Source organism: Dendroctonus ponderosae, unplaced genomic scaffold (assembly GCF_020466585.1).
Source record: "Dendroctonus ponderosae isolate FM_Combo_2020 unplaced genomic scaffold, Dpon_F_20191213v2 Dpon_F_20191213_8, whole genome shotgun sequence".
Taxonomy (NCBI): Eukaryota; Metazoa; Arthropoda; class Insecta; order Coleoptera; family Curculionidae; genus Dendroctonus; species Dendroctonus ponderosae.
Window position 1 is genome coordinate 8,878,479 of NW_026019016.1, and position 17,772 is coordinate 8,896,250.

Here is a 17,772-nt window from a genome sequence, read left to right on the forward strand (position 1 = left end):
TTATGAAATGATGAAAATGTTCTTTCACATTGTTTACAAGTAGAACTATTCACACTTATAAAGTTCACAGTATTCACACTAAAGTGATTGCCAACTTAAACAAACGGAAAATTCTTGGACTTTTTGAACTTTTTTAAAATTTGGGTATATATTCTTGATGCAATCAGTACTGCAGTTTTTGAACACATTATTGAAATATTCTACATGTAAATTTAAAATGTGTAGACAGTCTCTAAATTAGTGAATGAGAAATTAATTGCAATTTTCAACCGATTATTAGCATTAGTAGTCTTTGTATGATTAACAGCAGGGCTCGTTGCAAATAATCAATGTGAATACAAAATCCTGTTAATACCCGATTTTCTGCGACCTGCTGTAATTTCATCACCTTCGCGCCCTCGAATATATCAGGAAATTAAAATAACCGGGTGCATAAAAATGATAACCTTTATTAGCTCCTATTAAATTTACAAAAGTTTGAACAGAAGCAAGTCCATAAAAACCTGCAGCAAAAGTACTCCGGGTAGAATGTTTAAGGAAATGCGTGCACTAAACGTTGCTTTTAGGGCCAATTACAGACTTAAGTGCCATACTAAATAGAACTACGAAATATCAGTGTTCTGGAGCAATAACTGTTACAGAGCGGCATTTCCCGGTTATTTATACGGTCATTTATCTTATTATAGGACCTTCCCATGAACCAAAGACATGTGGTTTACTGTGTAGGAGCTACATCTATTTAATCAGGTAATCGCTTTTGTACGAAGTTCATTCTGCATCCCACTCATTTTATCTCTAATGCTGTAATTTCAAACTTCAGACTCAAAAAGAGGTTTTTTGCAGGTACTCTGAACCAACAATATAAAAGCTCATGTTTAAAATGCCAGTTCAAGATCCAATCTTCAGAGGTCACCTTAAGTTTTCAGACTAGACTTTAAAATTAACAAACATAAAACTCTAGTTTTTATGGATTCATTGATAATCTTTCCCAGCCGATCTTGATTTGTGTTTGTTTTCTGGGGTTTTCTAATGAAMTWTTGCAGAATATTTTTKTTATATATTTTTTACAGAATGAAATTTGKTGTTACACAAGCCTTATKGAATCTTGGAWYCTTCAATATGGATTTTTTCGTACGTTTTCATCCTTTTTAGGAAATATATTCAGGTTTTCTAACCTCGACTGAGTTTTACTGTATATTCCGGACGCTTATACAAACACGCGTTCTCCCCTCACAWAAGATTCACTACTCTCTGGGTTTGGGATCTACTTGTTAGTTTTTTAGGGCAGCGAACCCCGCAARTACTTTWTAGGAAAAYTGTTCCCAAAGTGCTCTTCTATAATACWATATAGGCGTTAAAGTCAATCGAATTGATTTTSAATGTGTTAAGACTTAATAAAACAGMATACATTATTTGTTCATTTAAATGCCCAATTTTCGTTTACATTKACTGCATTAACGGCCACAAATGAACTGAAGCATCGGTGGAAAAAGCACAACTTACTGCAAATAATTTTGTATTTAAACATTTTGAGAACTAGTTCATATTTGTCGTTGGACAATGCATAAATTAATAGAAACACATTAATAACAAGTATCACTGTCCGAACAGTAAGAATATTTAAATCTTACAAACAGAAAAAAAACACACGTCTCAGCTTCTCTTAAATAATACTAAGCAAAATGAAAGGCTAAAAAACTTTTCAACACTTGCAAAACTTAATTGTAGAAAATATTTTCGCTTTCATGATTTAAAATTTCAATCGAAAGTTTGCTAATTAGAATCAATTTGATTAATGGAATATTAAAATCAAGCATGGAAATATGAACATTACAACAACGATAAACCTTTTCCAGTTATCTTCAATTTATCAGCCAGTCCTCCAACAGCTTGAAATTTCAATCAGTGATCTTGTCAGTATCTTGACTTTATAACATAATAGAAATTTTTAACTAGCCCACGATGAAACTTGTGGTTAATAATTAACCAAGAAACACGAGATTTGGAATTTATCATCTTGTTTAGGGATTATACGAGCTTATTATATTATTAATGGTGATTATACATATTAATGGTCTAAGAATCAACCTAACTAATCCTACATTGTTGTACTAGGCATTGTTTCCGCTGCAGATTTCTGCAGGCATAAATTGAGAAACTTATATGTTTGGTCTTCACTATACTATATACATATAAGGTTGGTTTTTTATTGATTTAAAGCTCATTTTTCTTTTTCTGTGTAAGTCATTAAATATGGACGTTTCATTAGACCGTTGACCAAGTTTTTCGATATTTGCTACTTCAACAAAATGTTTCGGGCTTCTTTTATAGAAGTTTCGGCACGAAACGAACAACAAAGGTGAAGAGCCTTAGAGAAAAAGGGAGTTAAATTAAATATCGGATTGTTTTCCTTGTGTAAACGGAACGGTTTTTGATTAGCTCTGAATTTTTCATATCAGTAGGATCGAAATAAACAATGGCAAAACTGAAACGAAACTGAAATATTGGAAGGGTGTTTTAAATCGCTTTTACACAAAATAATATCAAACGTTTCAAACTTAATGTTTATTGGGTTATTTTAGAATTTTTAAGGCTGCTGCAGATGCAATAGCTAGAAATTACATTTGATAGAATTTTCTAATTAATGGCAGCCTGCTTCTATGTAATTATAAAGATTGGTGGACCTCAGTCGATTTTTTTTTGATGTGCAAAAAAATATAAAAAAGCCGAAAACTGTATACTGATTCTAGAGGATCTCTAATTGAATCTGAAATTAATTGAGTTGAAAAAATATGTAATCCAAATACTGTTTAAAAAAGCTTAATATTATAGAACTTTTCTTCAAAAATAAAATTATTTTTCTTAATTTGCTATTGTCTTCATGAATTGCAATTAGTTCCGGACTAACAGGCGTTAATATTTTGTTGGTTGTATTGAATAATTCAAATCAAACTTAGCCAGACCGTAAAAGCTAAGTTTGCTCAATTCAACTGCCACGAATATTTTTTGACCACACTATATATATGTTTGTAAGGATCTGATCAAATTCATACTAATTTCTCAAAATATTCAAAATTGCTCATTCGAGAAACGCAGCTGGTCCCTCTAGAACCTTTAGAAAAAAATCAGTACATTTAATAAAACCTATATGTAAGTATTTAAATAATTTAAGTACATTTCGTTACTACATTGCTAAGAATCAGGTCAAACATATTCGAGATTGACTAGTAGAATAGACAGTAAGAAAATCGCTGAAACAAGCCACAGAACACTATCTGTTAGTAAAAACTTTACGTTTAAAACTAACCCTTAAAAAATCCTTAACGTTTAAAATTTCTTATTTCCTTTCATTCTCTGTATATCTTTAGTTTTATATTAATTATATTTAATATTTTAACAATGCATATTGTGAAGCTTTTTGATCAAAAATATCACGAGCAGATTTTTAAAGCCATTTTACTATTGTTTGTGTTGATTGGATTGAAAGTGCCATAGTTTTTAGCTAGTGCCAGGACTTTTGCTAAATTGCAATGTTAAAGCATGTAAACGATTAATAACAAAATTAAATTGGAAGCATAGGCAATCTTACAAAATAAACAATTTTTAGTGAATGCAATATTATAAGGTATTAAATTATAATTTGTTATTAAAAATTTAATAATTTAGGAAGAATTTGCACATATTACGGCATGTCTTTCGAAAACTTTATTAAAAAGTTGCTGTTTACTGTCAACTGGATTTTAAAACTGGGATTATTGCATCAGAAAGTTTCCTACACAGATTGACAAAAAGTAAGCAACATCCTCAACTTTTAAATTCAACGTCAGTTCAGAAAGGCCATATTCAAATAAAATGTAAGAAAATGTGCAACAATTTCACTCAAACGAAAAAGTTGAAACATAATGGACAATTTTATCATAATCTAATATTGTATGACTGCTCTGAATTATTTAGCCAGCTTATTCAGGGTGATTCATAATTAATAGGTCATACAATTACTGATTCATGCAAATCTTTCTTAAACAAATATTGATTATTTTATTATTTCATGGTATTATAATTTATCATCCCCTTAGGAAGATGGTCCATGATTTTTTAAATACGGCAAATAATTGATTTAGAGAGGTTTTGGGGATGGAAAATTGAAATTCAAATTTGATTTGAACATCAGTAAAAGAGCGACGGTTACACTCTGTTGCTTGGCTATTTCTCATTGCCTTTTTTATGGGAAATAAAATGGAAACTAATTTACTAGATTGATGATTTTAATGGATACATATGTAGTCAAACAGGCTCATCTTGAAAGTGTTTCAACTTCAATCAATCAATTTACGCTTCAGTTTCTCAATTTACTGCTTATGGATCTGAAACTGGAAACTGCTATTTGGATTACAAAATAGTTTCATAATCTGTTAGATCGTTTTGAGATCAGCCAAAAAATCCACTGTATGAGGAATTAATTTAATTCGCTGAAAGCCCGTATTTATGGTATAGTTGTGGATCAAACTACCTCTCAAATAGGTGGTGTAATTTTAACAAGTGGCATAGCAAGTGAAATAATTTGCAAAAGTAAGAGTTACTAATTATACAAGAGAAAGAGCAGGAAAGAAGACATATGGCATAAAGAACAGGAGAAAAGGTATTAAGAACAGGTTCCAAGAGAAAGAAAGTAATAGCTGCAAAAACCATATGAATCACCGATCTCATGAATTGAAATTAGGCAAGAATTGAAATAGATAATAACAGTTAGGAACCAACGAAATTGTGCGTTGGAAATGGTCAGTAGAACCAACTTCAATGCACGCAGTTGTGGGTAAAAGTTGTGTGATGCTTCTGAATTGAAAAAAAGGGTCGACTCTACAAAAGCTATATGTAAAGCTTGTCGGACAAGACTAGTGATTAAGTAGTAATGCAACTTCTGAAACTTTAGTTAAACTTAAAATATCGTAACGGAAGCAAATGGTCTACGGTAAAATCCCATATAAAATCTACAATAAGCAACCTGCAAAAACCGTTTGAAATGGACATGTAAGAATGTTCAGCGAGAAACAATAAAAAGTGTGCCAACAGCTATTGAGAATCGAGACAACGGTGAAGCTGATGTGGAATACGCAACAATAGCGAACATTTAACGAACTATTTAAATAAATATTAGCCAGAATATGCGGTTATTTTTTGACGCATTCATTTCCAATCAACTAGAAATTGGGAGTAATATTCGCATTGAAATGTGCTGATTCAGACTGATTGCAAGCACTTAAATTAAATTTCCGTGACCAAATCCACGTTTCTACTGCCCATGTACTCACTGACATTCCAGTATTCTGGCTATGATCAATTTGATACAATTAACATATTTGCTAATTACCTTAGGTGGATTAATGAACCATTGGAATTTAACTATGTGGTTTCCATCACTGTCGCATTGGAAGCTTATTTATGCGTCTAGACATACAATTTATCAATGAAGAACAAAAAATTGAAACACTTGTAGAAGATAACACAATATTTACAAAGCTGATTTTAAATTATTCAACATATAATAACATGCATAATATATATGTAGGTACGTGACTCTACCTCCACAATCATATTGATTTCCTTTGTGGTGAGCTTCCACCTCATTCAAAGGTCAACCCGATGTTTCTATTAGTATTAGATTTTTTTCGTTGTTTTTCCTTCGTTTGCTTTTTTCGGTGGGACCGTTGGGCGGAAAATAAATGTAACGGAAAGAATTTAATGATTTTCAATATATTCGACAAGATTTAACGTCTGCTGCGAAATTGGCATCAAATGGAATTGACGTGCGCGAGAGGAAATGTTGGATTTATGAATCGTTTTGGAACATATTTTTCTGTTCATAGAATATAATTTAATACATTTAGATGTGGGCTGAAGATATTAATAGTATAACGCCGCATAACTGTAAGCAATTACAGTGTGTGTCTTTAAAACAATTATGATCGATCAATCTAAAATAGAACGAAACATTCGGTTTTTGAGATAAAACGTGTTTGCTCCTTTATTATTTGAATGTGTTTGTCGTCTTTGAACCAGTCTCAATATGAATTGACTTGCTTTCACATAATTTACCAACAGGTTTATACAGAAAGTAATAAACGCAAATTTCTGTAATTTTCTCAGGCAAGGAATTGTTGAAAAATGCCTATTTAAGTATTTGGTCTGTTGGTCGATAGTGGCTGAAATAAAAATACTGTTTTTCATGAGTCAACGTTTTTTTTACCAATTAAAATCACCGTCACTAATAAACCACGACCTAAATGAAAGAAATGTTTTTCAGGCCCCATAAAGATTTGCTTTAATTACAAGATAACAACTGCCAAATTAATTTTTCCAAGAATTGCTCGATGCTTAACAGAACCTGGTTCTCTTAAGTTAGGCGAAATGTACAAGCAAACCATGTTGAGGAAATATTTTTACATATTTTTTGGGATCTAATGCTATTTTAACCCCAAATTTCCATTTGTGCTAATCAATTATATTAAATATATGTAAGTCGAACCTTAGAATCTTAGATAGTGTTACTTATATAGTTATATGGCATAATTACAAAAAACACATATTTTCGTACGATTGGAGCATGCAGCAAATATGAGTAAATTTATATTTTAAATCAACATTTTAACAATATTTATTTATTATAGCATTGTTATCTTTATGCTTATTTTGTTATTGCTTTCAGAGTTCAAGCACAAATCAATAAATTATATATTTTTATTCAAATTTCGGATTTTCCAGCTGTAAATAATAAAAAAAAACGTCTATATTACAAAGTATTGAGAGCAAAACTCCATTCTTGTATTGGAATCAGTTGAATTTTGCATTACAATTCTGAAAGTTCTTTACAGTGGAAATTAGTTCGACTTTTTACGAAAATACAGCTTAACTTTCGAGAGATGATTGAACATCCGTCGGAATAAGGACTTTCCAACTTCCTCATTATGAACGATTGAAGTAGTCTGCTTACGATTCAAAAGGCATTTCAGTTAACTTCATTTACTTATTAAAATTGGCATTTGGGAGAAGATAAAATGTGTAGGAACTAAAAATGCGTGAAAAAGTAGTTATATTCATATAATTTGTTCAGCAATGAAAGAGGTTTACGCGAGAAAAGCCGCAAATAAAATCAACAACAAAAAAACGATGTTTAAATGAAAGTGTTCTCCAATTTTAATATAATAGTCAGAACCGAAATATTCCGTTTGGAAGCAGCCAGATCATTAGCTTAACACAAAATCGATTTGAATATGTCTTGAAAACGGTTGGAGTCAATTTAAGCATTAAAGACGATAGTATTATTAATCCCTTAATATTCGTCTTCATATTTCTGTAATTTTAAGAGACAAGGAATTATTTCGGCTTTTAAAATTGTATTTCTTTCATCCTGTTCTACTTTATTTGAATTTTCACACTCGAACATTTCAATTTTATTATTGGATTCTACAAGATTTGATCATAGAACTTTATTGTTCATAGATTTTTATTATAACTACGGTTACCGTCTCTATTCGCATTTTCTTCTTGAATGTTCTATTTCAAATATTATGTTATACGTTTTATTACATAAGTTTAATGCCATAATTATTTTCAAAACATTGTCTTAACAGTGCAGCAAAGTTTTTTTGTAACTTTTTCTTCAATTAAGTCCAGCAACTTTCCAGATTCGTTCTTTTCATATTTTTGATATATCCTGTTCCTACAATGGCGAAAAAACTTTTTACCCAATTCTACTTCTTTGCGAATAGATTCGATTTTAACTCAAAATTCTTCCTTAATGTTGTTTAATTCCACCCTTTTAAAATATTTGCCTGTATTTGCAATCGGTAAAAGTCCCACTTTGTCACACGGTTCAATAATTTTCTCTGCCAAAGTTTCACTTGCTGAGTTAAACCAGTTAGCTACAATGCAAAACTACCGGAAACCACTAGAATACCACAAACTCGCCTTTCTTTATATTTCTTTTCCAGTCCCACTATTTTTAGGATTTATATTCAAACTGATAATATTTAACAGTGTCACACAAAACCTTCATTTTCAAATGAATTTATTTAATATACATATTTTTTAAATTCTTGTTTTTTAGCGCATTGCCGCTTACAGCCCTACATTGCATAATAATAATATCGTCAATGTTCATCTATGTTTATTTGATCTCCCATTTCTTCTTGCATTGTTTTGAGTCTCGTTTTTATTAACGAATAACGAACATCGACGCAATCACTGCTCACTTGTAAACGTAAATGAAAATATTCGATTAGCAACTGAAATAATGTAAGCAATGCAGTTTGAGTCATGGAAATTGTAAATTTTACTCGACATTCTCTTGAAATGTTAATTAAAATTGATAATAATTTTATTGGATTTTGCAGTCAGTCAAAGTCAATTATTGCATATGGATGGCGATATTTCAAACCCCCTTCCAAACGATAAGCTTCAGTGAAGCTCCAAGCTTATTTGTTTACAAAACATCACAAATAGCAAGCCTTTGGAACTGAGTTTTCGTCTCGCCAACATACAACAGCGTTTACTGAAAATGATTAATTAAAATGAACATCAGCAAAAAGCGATCATGCTACTGCCAATCAATAATATCTCCCTTTTACGCCCACAGGCACTATAACAACCGCATGAACTTCATTAATATTTATTAAAGATGTCTCAAGATTCATGTAATCAATTTAAGCAAAATGTCTTGTCGCATTTTACACCAAAACGTCCAATATTATTATTAGTTTTTTAACAAAATAATAGAATTTCTCATCAACAAAAGTCGTGTTATTTTATTCTGGAATTTTTCTACCATAAACGCTGATTATTTAGCATTTTCTTTTGCAGCCTTTATATAATATTCTTATACACTTGTGCCAGATTACTTCTATTCCCAGTTGTTTCAGCGAGCTCCATTCTATTCATTTAAGAATCAATAAAAAATATAAAGGAAATCTATACTCAAATATGGAATGGAAAATTGAGGAACTCCTAACAACAGGCGTTTGAAAACCAAATTCTGGAAAGCAAAAATTCAACTCGGGAAAGTTGGAGGATTATTAATGCTCATGAGAATGGGAACGTGAGCTTTCGAACAATAAGCGAAAGAGCGAAGCTCGTTCGGTGCTATATTTTGTTCTTTTCAATTTTTTAAGCAATTGAAAAACCGTTTCACTTGAAGTTTAGTTTGATTGTTGCTCTAAAATCGTATTCTTGTTGAAATATACCGCTACAGACGTAAACCGTAATGATCATTTTTAAGTTAAAACGCTTTAACATATATTTGGTTTCCATAAACCTAATGCAAACATATTGACTTTTAATTAGGATTTGGAATGCATAGATGATGATCCAAGTTCAGTGTAGTTATTTTAGAACCGTGCTTTATGTCCCAGAATATTGAAAAAAATCATAAAAATTTAGGACCTTTACTGCTTCGTTTTCAAAATACTGGTTATTAAAGTTTCAAAATATATTGTCAAAATCAAAGAAGTATAAAGGTGTTTTCCTGATGCCTTTTCAAATAATTCGAAGATAGTAGTAGATACGAAAAAAATTGCCCAGAACGGCAAAAAAGTTTCTAAATCGAACAAAGACTAGTTCTGGCGCACCAAAAAACAAAGGTTTGCGAAACTATGTTTGAATCAACTTCTTATTTAAGGACGCAAAGCACGCCCTTAAAATGAGTGCACTGAATTTTGCATAAATCGGTTATATTTGTATGGATACTGAGAAAGGGTTTTAAAACTTCAAATTTTCAGGGAATGCTCTTATATTCTCAATGGTTGTGCAGCTGTAAAAAGCATAACAAAAGGGCAAACATTGGTCATTTGAGCAAAATGTCGATTTAGTTATAGAAATTGTTCAACTTCGGACTTTTGAAATCGACCCTGAGATAATCAAATAAGACGAATAACATTTTTTTGACGAAAATAAAATAAACTTGTTTATAAGAAAATATCATCGCACTTAGAACTTAATAGCAAAAGTATTAATAGAATAATGATATTTTGGTTAGGAATTTTATTTTTCATGTCCTTTATTAAAAAAGCTCGTAAATGGAAAAAAATAATATAGCCTATCGAGAGCGGAATTATTTTTATAAAACTTCGGAATTATTTTTATGAAAAACCACTTGCCACAAATAGACTGCTAAATTCCTCAATTAAGTCTTACAGTTAATTGGCAAACAAAGTCAAATCGTAAATATAGAAAAAAACATTACGAGTGTTATTACATTATGAGTGTAGTAACTTTATGAGTGTTATTACATATTATGAAAAAAGTGGCCACATCAATATTGAGTGGGATTACGCCTTCACCATTCGCTTGTATTTATTACAAACATTTTTTTGACCTTTCCAAGCTGTATCATGATTTCTAATATCCCATTTTATTTAATTAGTTTGATTTATACATATAAACGAATATAATATAGAAAAAAAAGAAGATGTAAGAACAGAAAAATATATAAGCAAACTCAAAAAGGTCACTATTATATTTCGTAATACGGAAAACCTAATACTTACTCCACATTAAATCTGCTTTTAAGCCTATTCACGTACGACATTTTATGCAATGCAATTAATGAAGCGTTTGTGATTTAGTTTAAAACTCATAATTACATTTTTGCTGGAAATTAATTGAAATAAATGTATTTTTACATGTAAATTTTGTTTAAATTTCGTGTGCAATGGATTGCATAATTGAACAGTGGAAGTTTAATTTTACTTTGCCTCATGATATTTGCGATCAATTTTCATTCATACGCTCCATTGTTTGCTTTTGTTAATTGTTTTAGTTAGTTAATAGTACAGTCCATCAAAAAATGTCGTTGCAATTAAATTGATAAAAAAAATTATTTTTAGCTGAGCTAAATTGAAATTTTCAAAACACCGTGCAATTTTCAGATGGTGGGGTTAAATGTCGGTTTAAATGCAAATTAACCAAAAATCTTGAGGGAAGATCGCAGCTTGCGGACATTAATGTGGTAGACCCTAATGTAGTTATAACAATTAGTCGGCGAGTTTTCCCAAGAGTTTGCGCTAGGATTCTTGTCGTTTAGAGTTTTCTCTATGCTCTGCTAAAGGGGGTACAATTCAAGCGAAGTTTGCATTTATATATGTGTATGTGCCCATTCGCGCAAAAATAGAAAGGAAAATATAAACAGAAAAATGTATTCCTAAAATCTGCTCGAAGGTATTTTGAATGGAACGTTTTGTTTCTATTATAGCAGGGTTCAAACGATGTCTGTAGTGCTCTAAGGCACTTTGAGTGGAAAATCTGTTATAGCAAATTCCCGTTTTGTTGTGTTTTCTTTTGAGTTTCTAATGACTAAAAGATCTGAAGAACTTGTCAATAGCAGTACCAGTAGCAAGCACATATATGGAATTGAAAATAATTCATAATATATTCCTAATAAGTTTCCTCCGTTTACTTTTTTGTTAAGTGAATCTGATCGGAACCTTTTGCTACTTTTACGAAAGATCTGCCTAAACTACAAACCCACTCTATTGTAGAATAAAGTTCAGCGTTCTTACTCAGACAAAACTAATACTCTAGATTGGTTTTTCTTTGGATGGATATTGTGCAGAAGCAAAGAGCGCAACATGTAGATGCAGGTCTATAAGCAGTTTAACGTACAGCTGCACATCTAGCAGTCGATATAAGTGTCGTTAAAAGCCGTTCAAAAGACGCAGATTGAATTAACGGAGGTTTCTTTACAGCTGCACGGCTGGAAGATGAAAGATTTGGATTTTGTGTAAATAGCAAAAAACCCCACAACTTCAAGAACGGTTTTTAGAAAAGGCTCTTTTAATTTATCATTGAATTTATGAGGAGTGAAGAGTTCTTTCCTATCGAGTCTTATCGATAATGGGAAGTACTTATAGAAGCCAACAAGTTCAAAGCTGTGGGTCAAGAACTTAAACAATAAACTTGAAGTTTTAAGAGCTACTTATTATAACACAATAACACCAACATTAAAGTTTCTTCTGAAGGATGTAGTGCGTCAGAATTGAGTCTAGCTGAAAAATGTGGAAATCAAATTACTTTTTTTCAGTTTGCTTCTTATTTTTGTTCGCTTTTGTTTAATGGCTGCAAAGTGGTTTGCATAGAACCGAATAAATAGTTTATTATTCATGGATAGCTATGATACTCTGGGGAACTAATTTGAATCTTTAGTTTGCGGATTAATCCATGTAGGAGTAACAATGGTATTAAGACAACGTTTACCCATAAAACCCAGAAAATCTGAATACATTTTGCATTTCGTTCCATAATTCATAAAGTTGAAAAAACGTATTTGGCGTGTAGGAAGAATTTTGAAAAATAAATGCAGCATTTCACAATAAAGAGTTTCTGGAAATCATTATGATGATGTTTAGCGCCAAACATCAGAGAGTCTGAATACATTTTCCCGTATGTTGAACGTTGAAAAAACTTCTTTGAAAAACTAGGGAAAGTTTGAAAAATAAAAGCTACAAATCGTAATAGAGTATTCGTGCAAACTGAGATCAATTCTATTTTCGCTTTCAATCACAAACAACTGGTGGCGACCTGCAGATTCTACCAATAAAAACTAATTTTATTGTTTTGCTTCAATCCCGTCTCTCAGCCACTTTATCTGCTTCAGCAACTCAGTGAAAAAGAATTTTTCTAAATCTCACGGAAACTCCTCAAGCTGAAAGACGTCCCATATCCAAACATTTTCATGCTCTGAATTCAGACGAGGACGCAGCAGATCAATTACTTATATATTTTTGACGTATTGATCTTTAATTTTGCTTCTTACACTCGATTGCGTCATGTTGTTTGTCGATTGCGTTCTATTACAAAACGCACTTTGAAAATTGTTTTGATGAAATATGAAACAAAAAATGACTAAATCTAAGAGTATTAAAAATTTTAAATAATTTATAATCAGTTAAACCATAGAACATATTAATAGCTCAAATTCTAAAAAATATATTAAACCTTTTGAGAATTCAGAAGCAGAAATACGGCAATCACTGCATTGTTTATGCGCACTCCAACGCTTTCCAATGTTCTTTTGTCCTCTTCTTCTATTCCGTACTCTAAACATATGCTAAAATAATTTATATTTAATACTTGCAACTAAACCCTGCTTCTTGAAAGGTGAAAAATCTAGGCCAACAATAGCGAGTTAATTAACAAACGYAACTGCACCTCATATAAATTTTTCTACATTTTTTTATTTTACTGAAAAATGTATTTGTTGTTTAAACATAAAACATTTTTCRTTTTACTTTATAAAAATTTCAATGTATATAGGGATGTAACTGTGTTGGGTCAGTTTAATCACAGCAACAGCGCAAAACTGTGTTAAAGTTRAAAAGRATTTCAATGCTGCACAATCAGTTGAGTAAAATGCGATTTTGTGCAAATAGAAGAGATCCTTTGAAATCCTTGCGTTGATTTCTGCATACAGAAGTTGCACGAAACATAATTAATTTGTAATTAAAGCTATTCCGAGTAATTATTTCCTMCTACTCGCAATTGGAAACGAWTGTAGTACAAGAAGTTGACAGTCAATAAAAGCAGATTTAGCTCGAATTTAGATTCTATATAAATAGGAACTATTTATTTTTTGATAGCATCAGGATTGGACTAATGTTTCAAAAATGCAGTTTGCTTCTAAACATATTTTGTGGAATTGTAAAAATAAAACTAGTCTTCTTCTAGCAAACCGATGAAAATTGAACTTTTTACACGAAAAACAACAATTTTATTCGATTAATGAAGGTATCAAATTACTATTCTGCCTGCCCAATCGTGTTAACTGCGATCAAAATAAATTGTAAAACTTATCACGACGGTAGCAAACTGAAATTTTCCGTCTTTCGATTGGGTTCACCTCAATTTATAAATACACAGAAAAATCACTAGGGGCAGAAACTAATATTGATGATCGCCCAAGATATTAAAATATCGATCCCGCCTTATTTAACTTTTAGAGATTACAAGACGGCAGCGGTTTTAAACATCAAATTTAATATTACTGCGTTCACAATCATTGCAAAAGAGACATTTGTACATCTATCAAAAACTGAATAAAATGTGAAAATAATTGCACAAATTGGTTAGGAATTTTAAGTTTTCCAAAATCCGAAACTTCACATCTTCTACAATTAGCTGTATTAAAAATCTCATCCAGATTAAATATTATTACTTAAAAGCTTCTAAAAATATTTTCCCGAAAATACGTGATTTGTGTATTTATTCACCTCTGCAATTTCGGCACCGTCCTTTTAAGTCTACGTCACAGGAAAACGGTTTGTGATTAGGCTGACGTCAGTCGACACAGATTGTATTCTTAAGCCCTTCCGCTCGCAATTTCCATTCAGTTGATTTTCTTAGTATAATTTTATTTGAATAGTCTAGTAATTGAAGAGAGAATTGCTAATGAAGAATTTGAAATAATTTTGCCACAATATTGCCCGGAATTTATTACCATACGTTTTTATTGCCAAGTTTTATTACATAATAATATATTTTCCGCACCAGATCAATCGGTTATATTAATAACAAATTTATAAAATTTTAAAAATTATCAAGCAATATTATATTGAGTTTAAATCTCTTGGAAAATCGACTCAGAAACCGCATGAAACTACTGCATAACAAATATGTTACGATTGGTTGTACAGCTCTGCTACACGATTTTGATTTTCATTCTTTTGAATTGTAGTGTCTTCTCTGATACTTTTTATGTTTGGTTTTTTCTAAAGTTAAAAAAATGTCTTTTTAATGCTTCACTCTATATGAATATATTTTATTAATTACGTAGTTTTTATTGTTGCAAAAATTTTATTGTTTGCGAAATTAGTTCTGGTACAGAAATTATTGGCGTCGATTTTACAGGGAGATTTTACACAAATAGATCAACAGCATAATTTAACAAAAAATGGCACGAACAACTTGATATAAATGTAATGTAATGTAATAAATGTAATTATTGATAAATCTACCTCAATGGACGAAAACTTTACCAATATTTAATCATTATTAATTTGAGATTTTTGTTCTAGCAAGCCATACCAACATAAAGCTGACTGCAGCTTAAAATTCCCTCATTGTTAATTAAACGCGTCTAACTCTCTGAAACTGTTAAATCTGGGAAATGTCGACTCTTTGAAGGCTTTCATGCGATTAACTCAGACCAAGAGCTAGATGTGATCAATTAGTTACAGATCTAGGACGTATTGATTTTTTTAAATTCTATTTCTATTTCTTCACTTTATTTTATTCCGAAATTCTTGCAGTTATTCTGTCTAGGCTTCTGAAGGAGTTTTTGAACTATTTCTCAACCACTTAAAAATTAAAGAAACAATTTAACATCGAAATTAGAAACAGTAATAAAGTAGTAGTATATTGAGTCAAGTTCAGTAAGGAATTGGTGGCAGGCTTTTGCAATGCGATTTTATTTCGATTCTTTTGCACTGTATTCTCTCTTGATACTTTTGTTACGCATCTAATGAATTGTTTGCTTTGTTTTGTTGATTTCGCTTTTAAGATTCGGCTGCAATATGGAGTGGATGTTTCCAGTGGTTTTATCAAAAGTTGAAAAAATAAAATCTCGGTTAGTCTAGTTTATGAAAACTGTTTTCATAAAAGCCCACGTAAAGCAAGCGCTACTGATTTTACCATCGATGCGCTAAAATAACAGTTGAAATTGGCATTTGAAAATCGCCTGAAAAAGTGTTTTGTAATTTGTTTAATTTGTGTAGCATGGAAACTTCACGCTTCTAGACTTATTTGCGTTCTTATTCACTTATCTTTATTATATTTGTCGTTTTTGTATGAAATTTGACAAAATTCATTTGAACAATTCCTACTCAGTTTCACTCATGTGTATTTTAAAATTGTTCATGTGATAAATAAAATATTATTTGCGTGTATCTTCCAAAGTGAATGGTAATCATTCTCAGAATTTCTTCTAAGTAAAGTTTCATTTATAAAACATTTCAAAAGTCATAAAACATAGACAAATTTCGAAATTTGACAAAAAAGCTAGAATTTTCCGTATAACCGCTGTTTTACAAATCCTTTTTCTAATGTAAAAATCTTGCTTCACTTTCATCAAGTAACAAGTTTTTTGCAATTTTTAGAAGTTATTATCTATTAAAGTTGATTACAGTGTAAAAGAACGATTTTAAAAGGATTGAAATTTTAAAATGTAACGAAAATTCAGCGAATACTAAGTGCATAATAAAAACAGCAAGAAAAAACATTTTGTATAAAATTTTGATTTTTCAAATCTTTGTTAATTTACCAAAGTTGTTTATTTATCCCAACGAAAAAATGTGCGCCATAATAAAACATTAAAGTTTCTTTAATTATTTGGGAATAAAAAACTGGTTTTATCATAGGAAAATAATCATCATGCTAAAAAAACTTCCGCGAAAAGTGTTAAAAACTGAAACATATAAAATTTAAAAAAATTTCTTAAAATAAACTGAAAGAATGCAGGACTTTTTCTTAATAAACCTGAAAAAACTTAAAAATCAAACATGATAGCATAAAGGAAAAAAAATTAGCGCTTCATTTCAATTTGCGACAAATGTAGTTTAAAAGTAATGCAAATAGAATAAAAAACAAAGCGAGACCAAAAATTGCAAATAGAGACATTGAATCTGTTTGGAAACCATAATAAATAGGCAAAAAATTAAAATATTTTCACATCTTTTAAAATCACGTTTATTTCACTCTTCGCTTATTTAAAGTTATAACTCCTAGCAACTTTTTGGCAAATTCACAAAATTCATTATAAATTAACAAAATCATTAAATAATTTGTGCGAATGAAAAATTGTGAATTCTTCTCCCGTATGGCAGCTAATGTTCAATTGTTTGCGCTATCAGTGCAGATATGGAAATTATTTGCGTGGGTGCTACATAGGAGGAAAATTCAAACAGCAATCTGTCCTACTTAACAATACCACATCTTATACCTATAACGACAGAAACCTAAAAGTACGTTAAGTTTACTTGAATGCGCTTATCTAAAAAATAATAATTTTGGCGGTATCAGTGCAACAACCCGCAGCCAGTCATATTATTCCTGATGGAAATTAATGGAAAAATAAAAACTTACCGTTGAGGATTCTCGACTCTCCCAAATGGATGCCATGCCAAAGAAAAACAATGACAAGGCTTATTATAAATGAAAACTTCATATTGGTTCGCACTTTTTTCAATCCATATGGTTTCAGATCTCTGCCATTTCCATCACTGATCAATAAGGTACGCGGCATGCCATTGGCCGATGCCAGTGACGTCACTGGGAAAAGCTCCGTTTTCCCGACTATCCTATGGAAGGATTTTCATTGACTAACTTGAAATGGAATATATAAACGCTAACGTTACTGCTGATAGGCCATGCGCTTTGGAATACGGGGGCATCAGAATTAGTGGATGAAATGAAGAGGTGGGATTCAAGATAAAAAATATGCATACTCGAATGGCCCGAAAAAATTGATTGAATTCGGTTTCGAAAGCGTTAGAGATCTTTCATCCTTTTACCCTTTGATTCACGACCTGTCCACCTTCTTTAGAATTGCCGCGTTGTAGAGTAGATGAACTCAATTATCAGTTTTTCCTCTTTTTATCTTGTTCTTTTTACGTATACTCTTGTCGATAACGGAACATAAATTATACTCAATTTCTTCCCAATTTGTGCCCTCACTGTGATAATCAGTTAGTTAATGTTGGCTTCACTTTTTACTTTGGTACTTTTTACGTT

The 17,772-nt window shown here is 31.1% G+C and overlaps 1 protein-coding gene across 3 annotated transcripts in view; it reads right to left on the bottom strand.

Annotated features, from left to right (window-relative positions):
- LOC109534465 (protein cab-1) overlaps positions 1 to 17,364 on the bottom strand; it is a 69,264-nt gene extending 51,900 nt beyond the window's left edge. For 2 of the 3 annotated variants that reach the window (XM_048669012.1, XM_048669011.1), the window contains exon 1: positions 17,125 to 17,364. In XM_048669012.1, the coding sequence (XP_048524969.1) occupies positions 17,125 to 17,284 (160 nt within the window). In that variant the 5' untranslated portion in view covers positions 17,285 to 17,364. The remainder of the gene's footprint in view (positions 1 to 17,124) is intronic. The other variant, XM_048669013.1, reaches the window with a different exon arrangement.
- Positions 17,365 to 17,772: the final 408 nt, after the last annotated feature.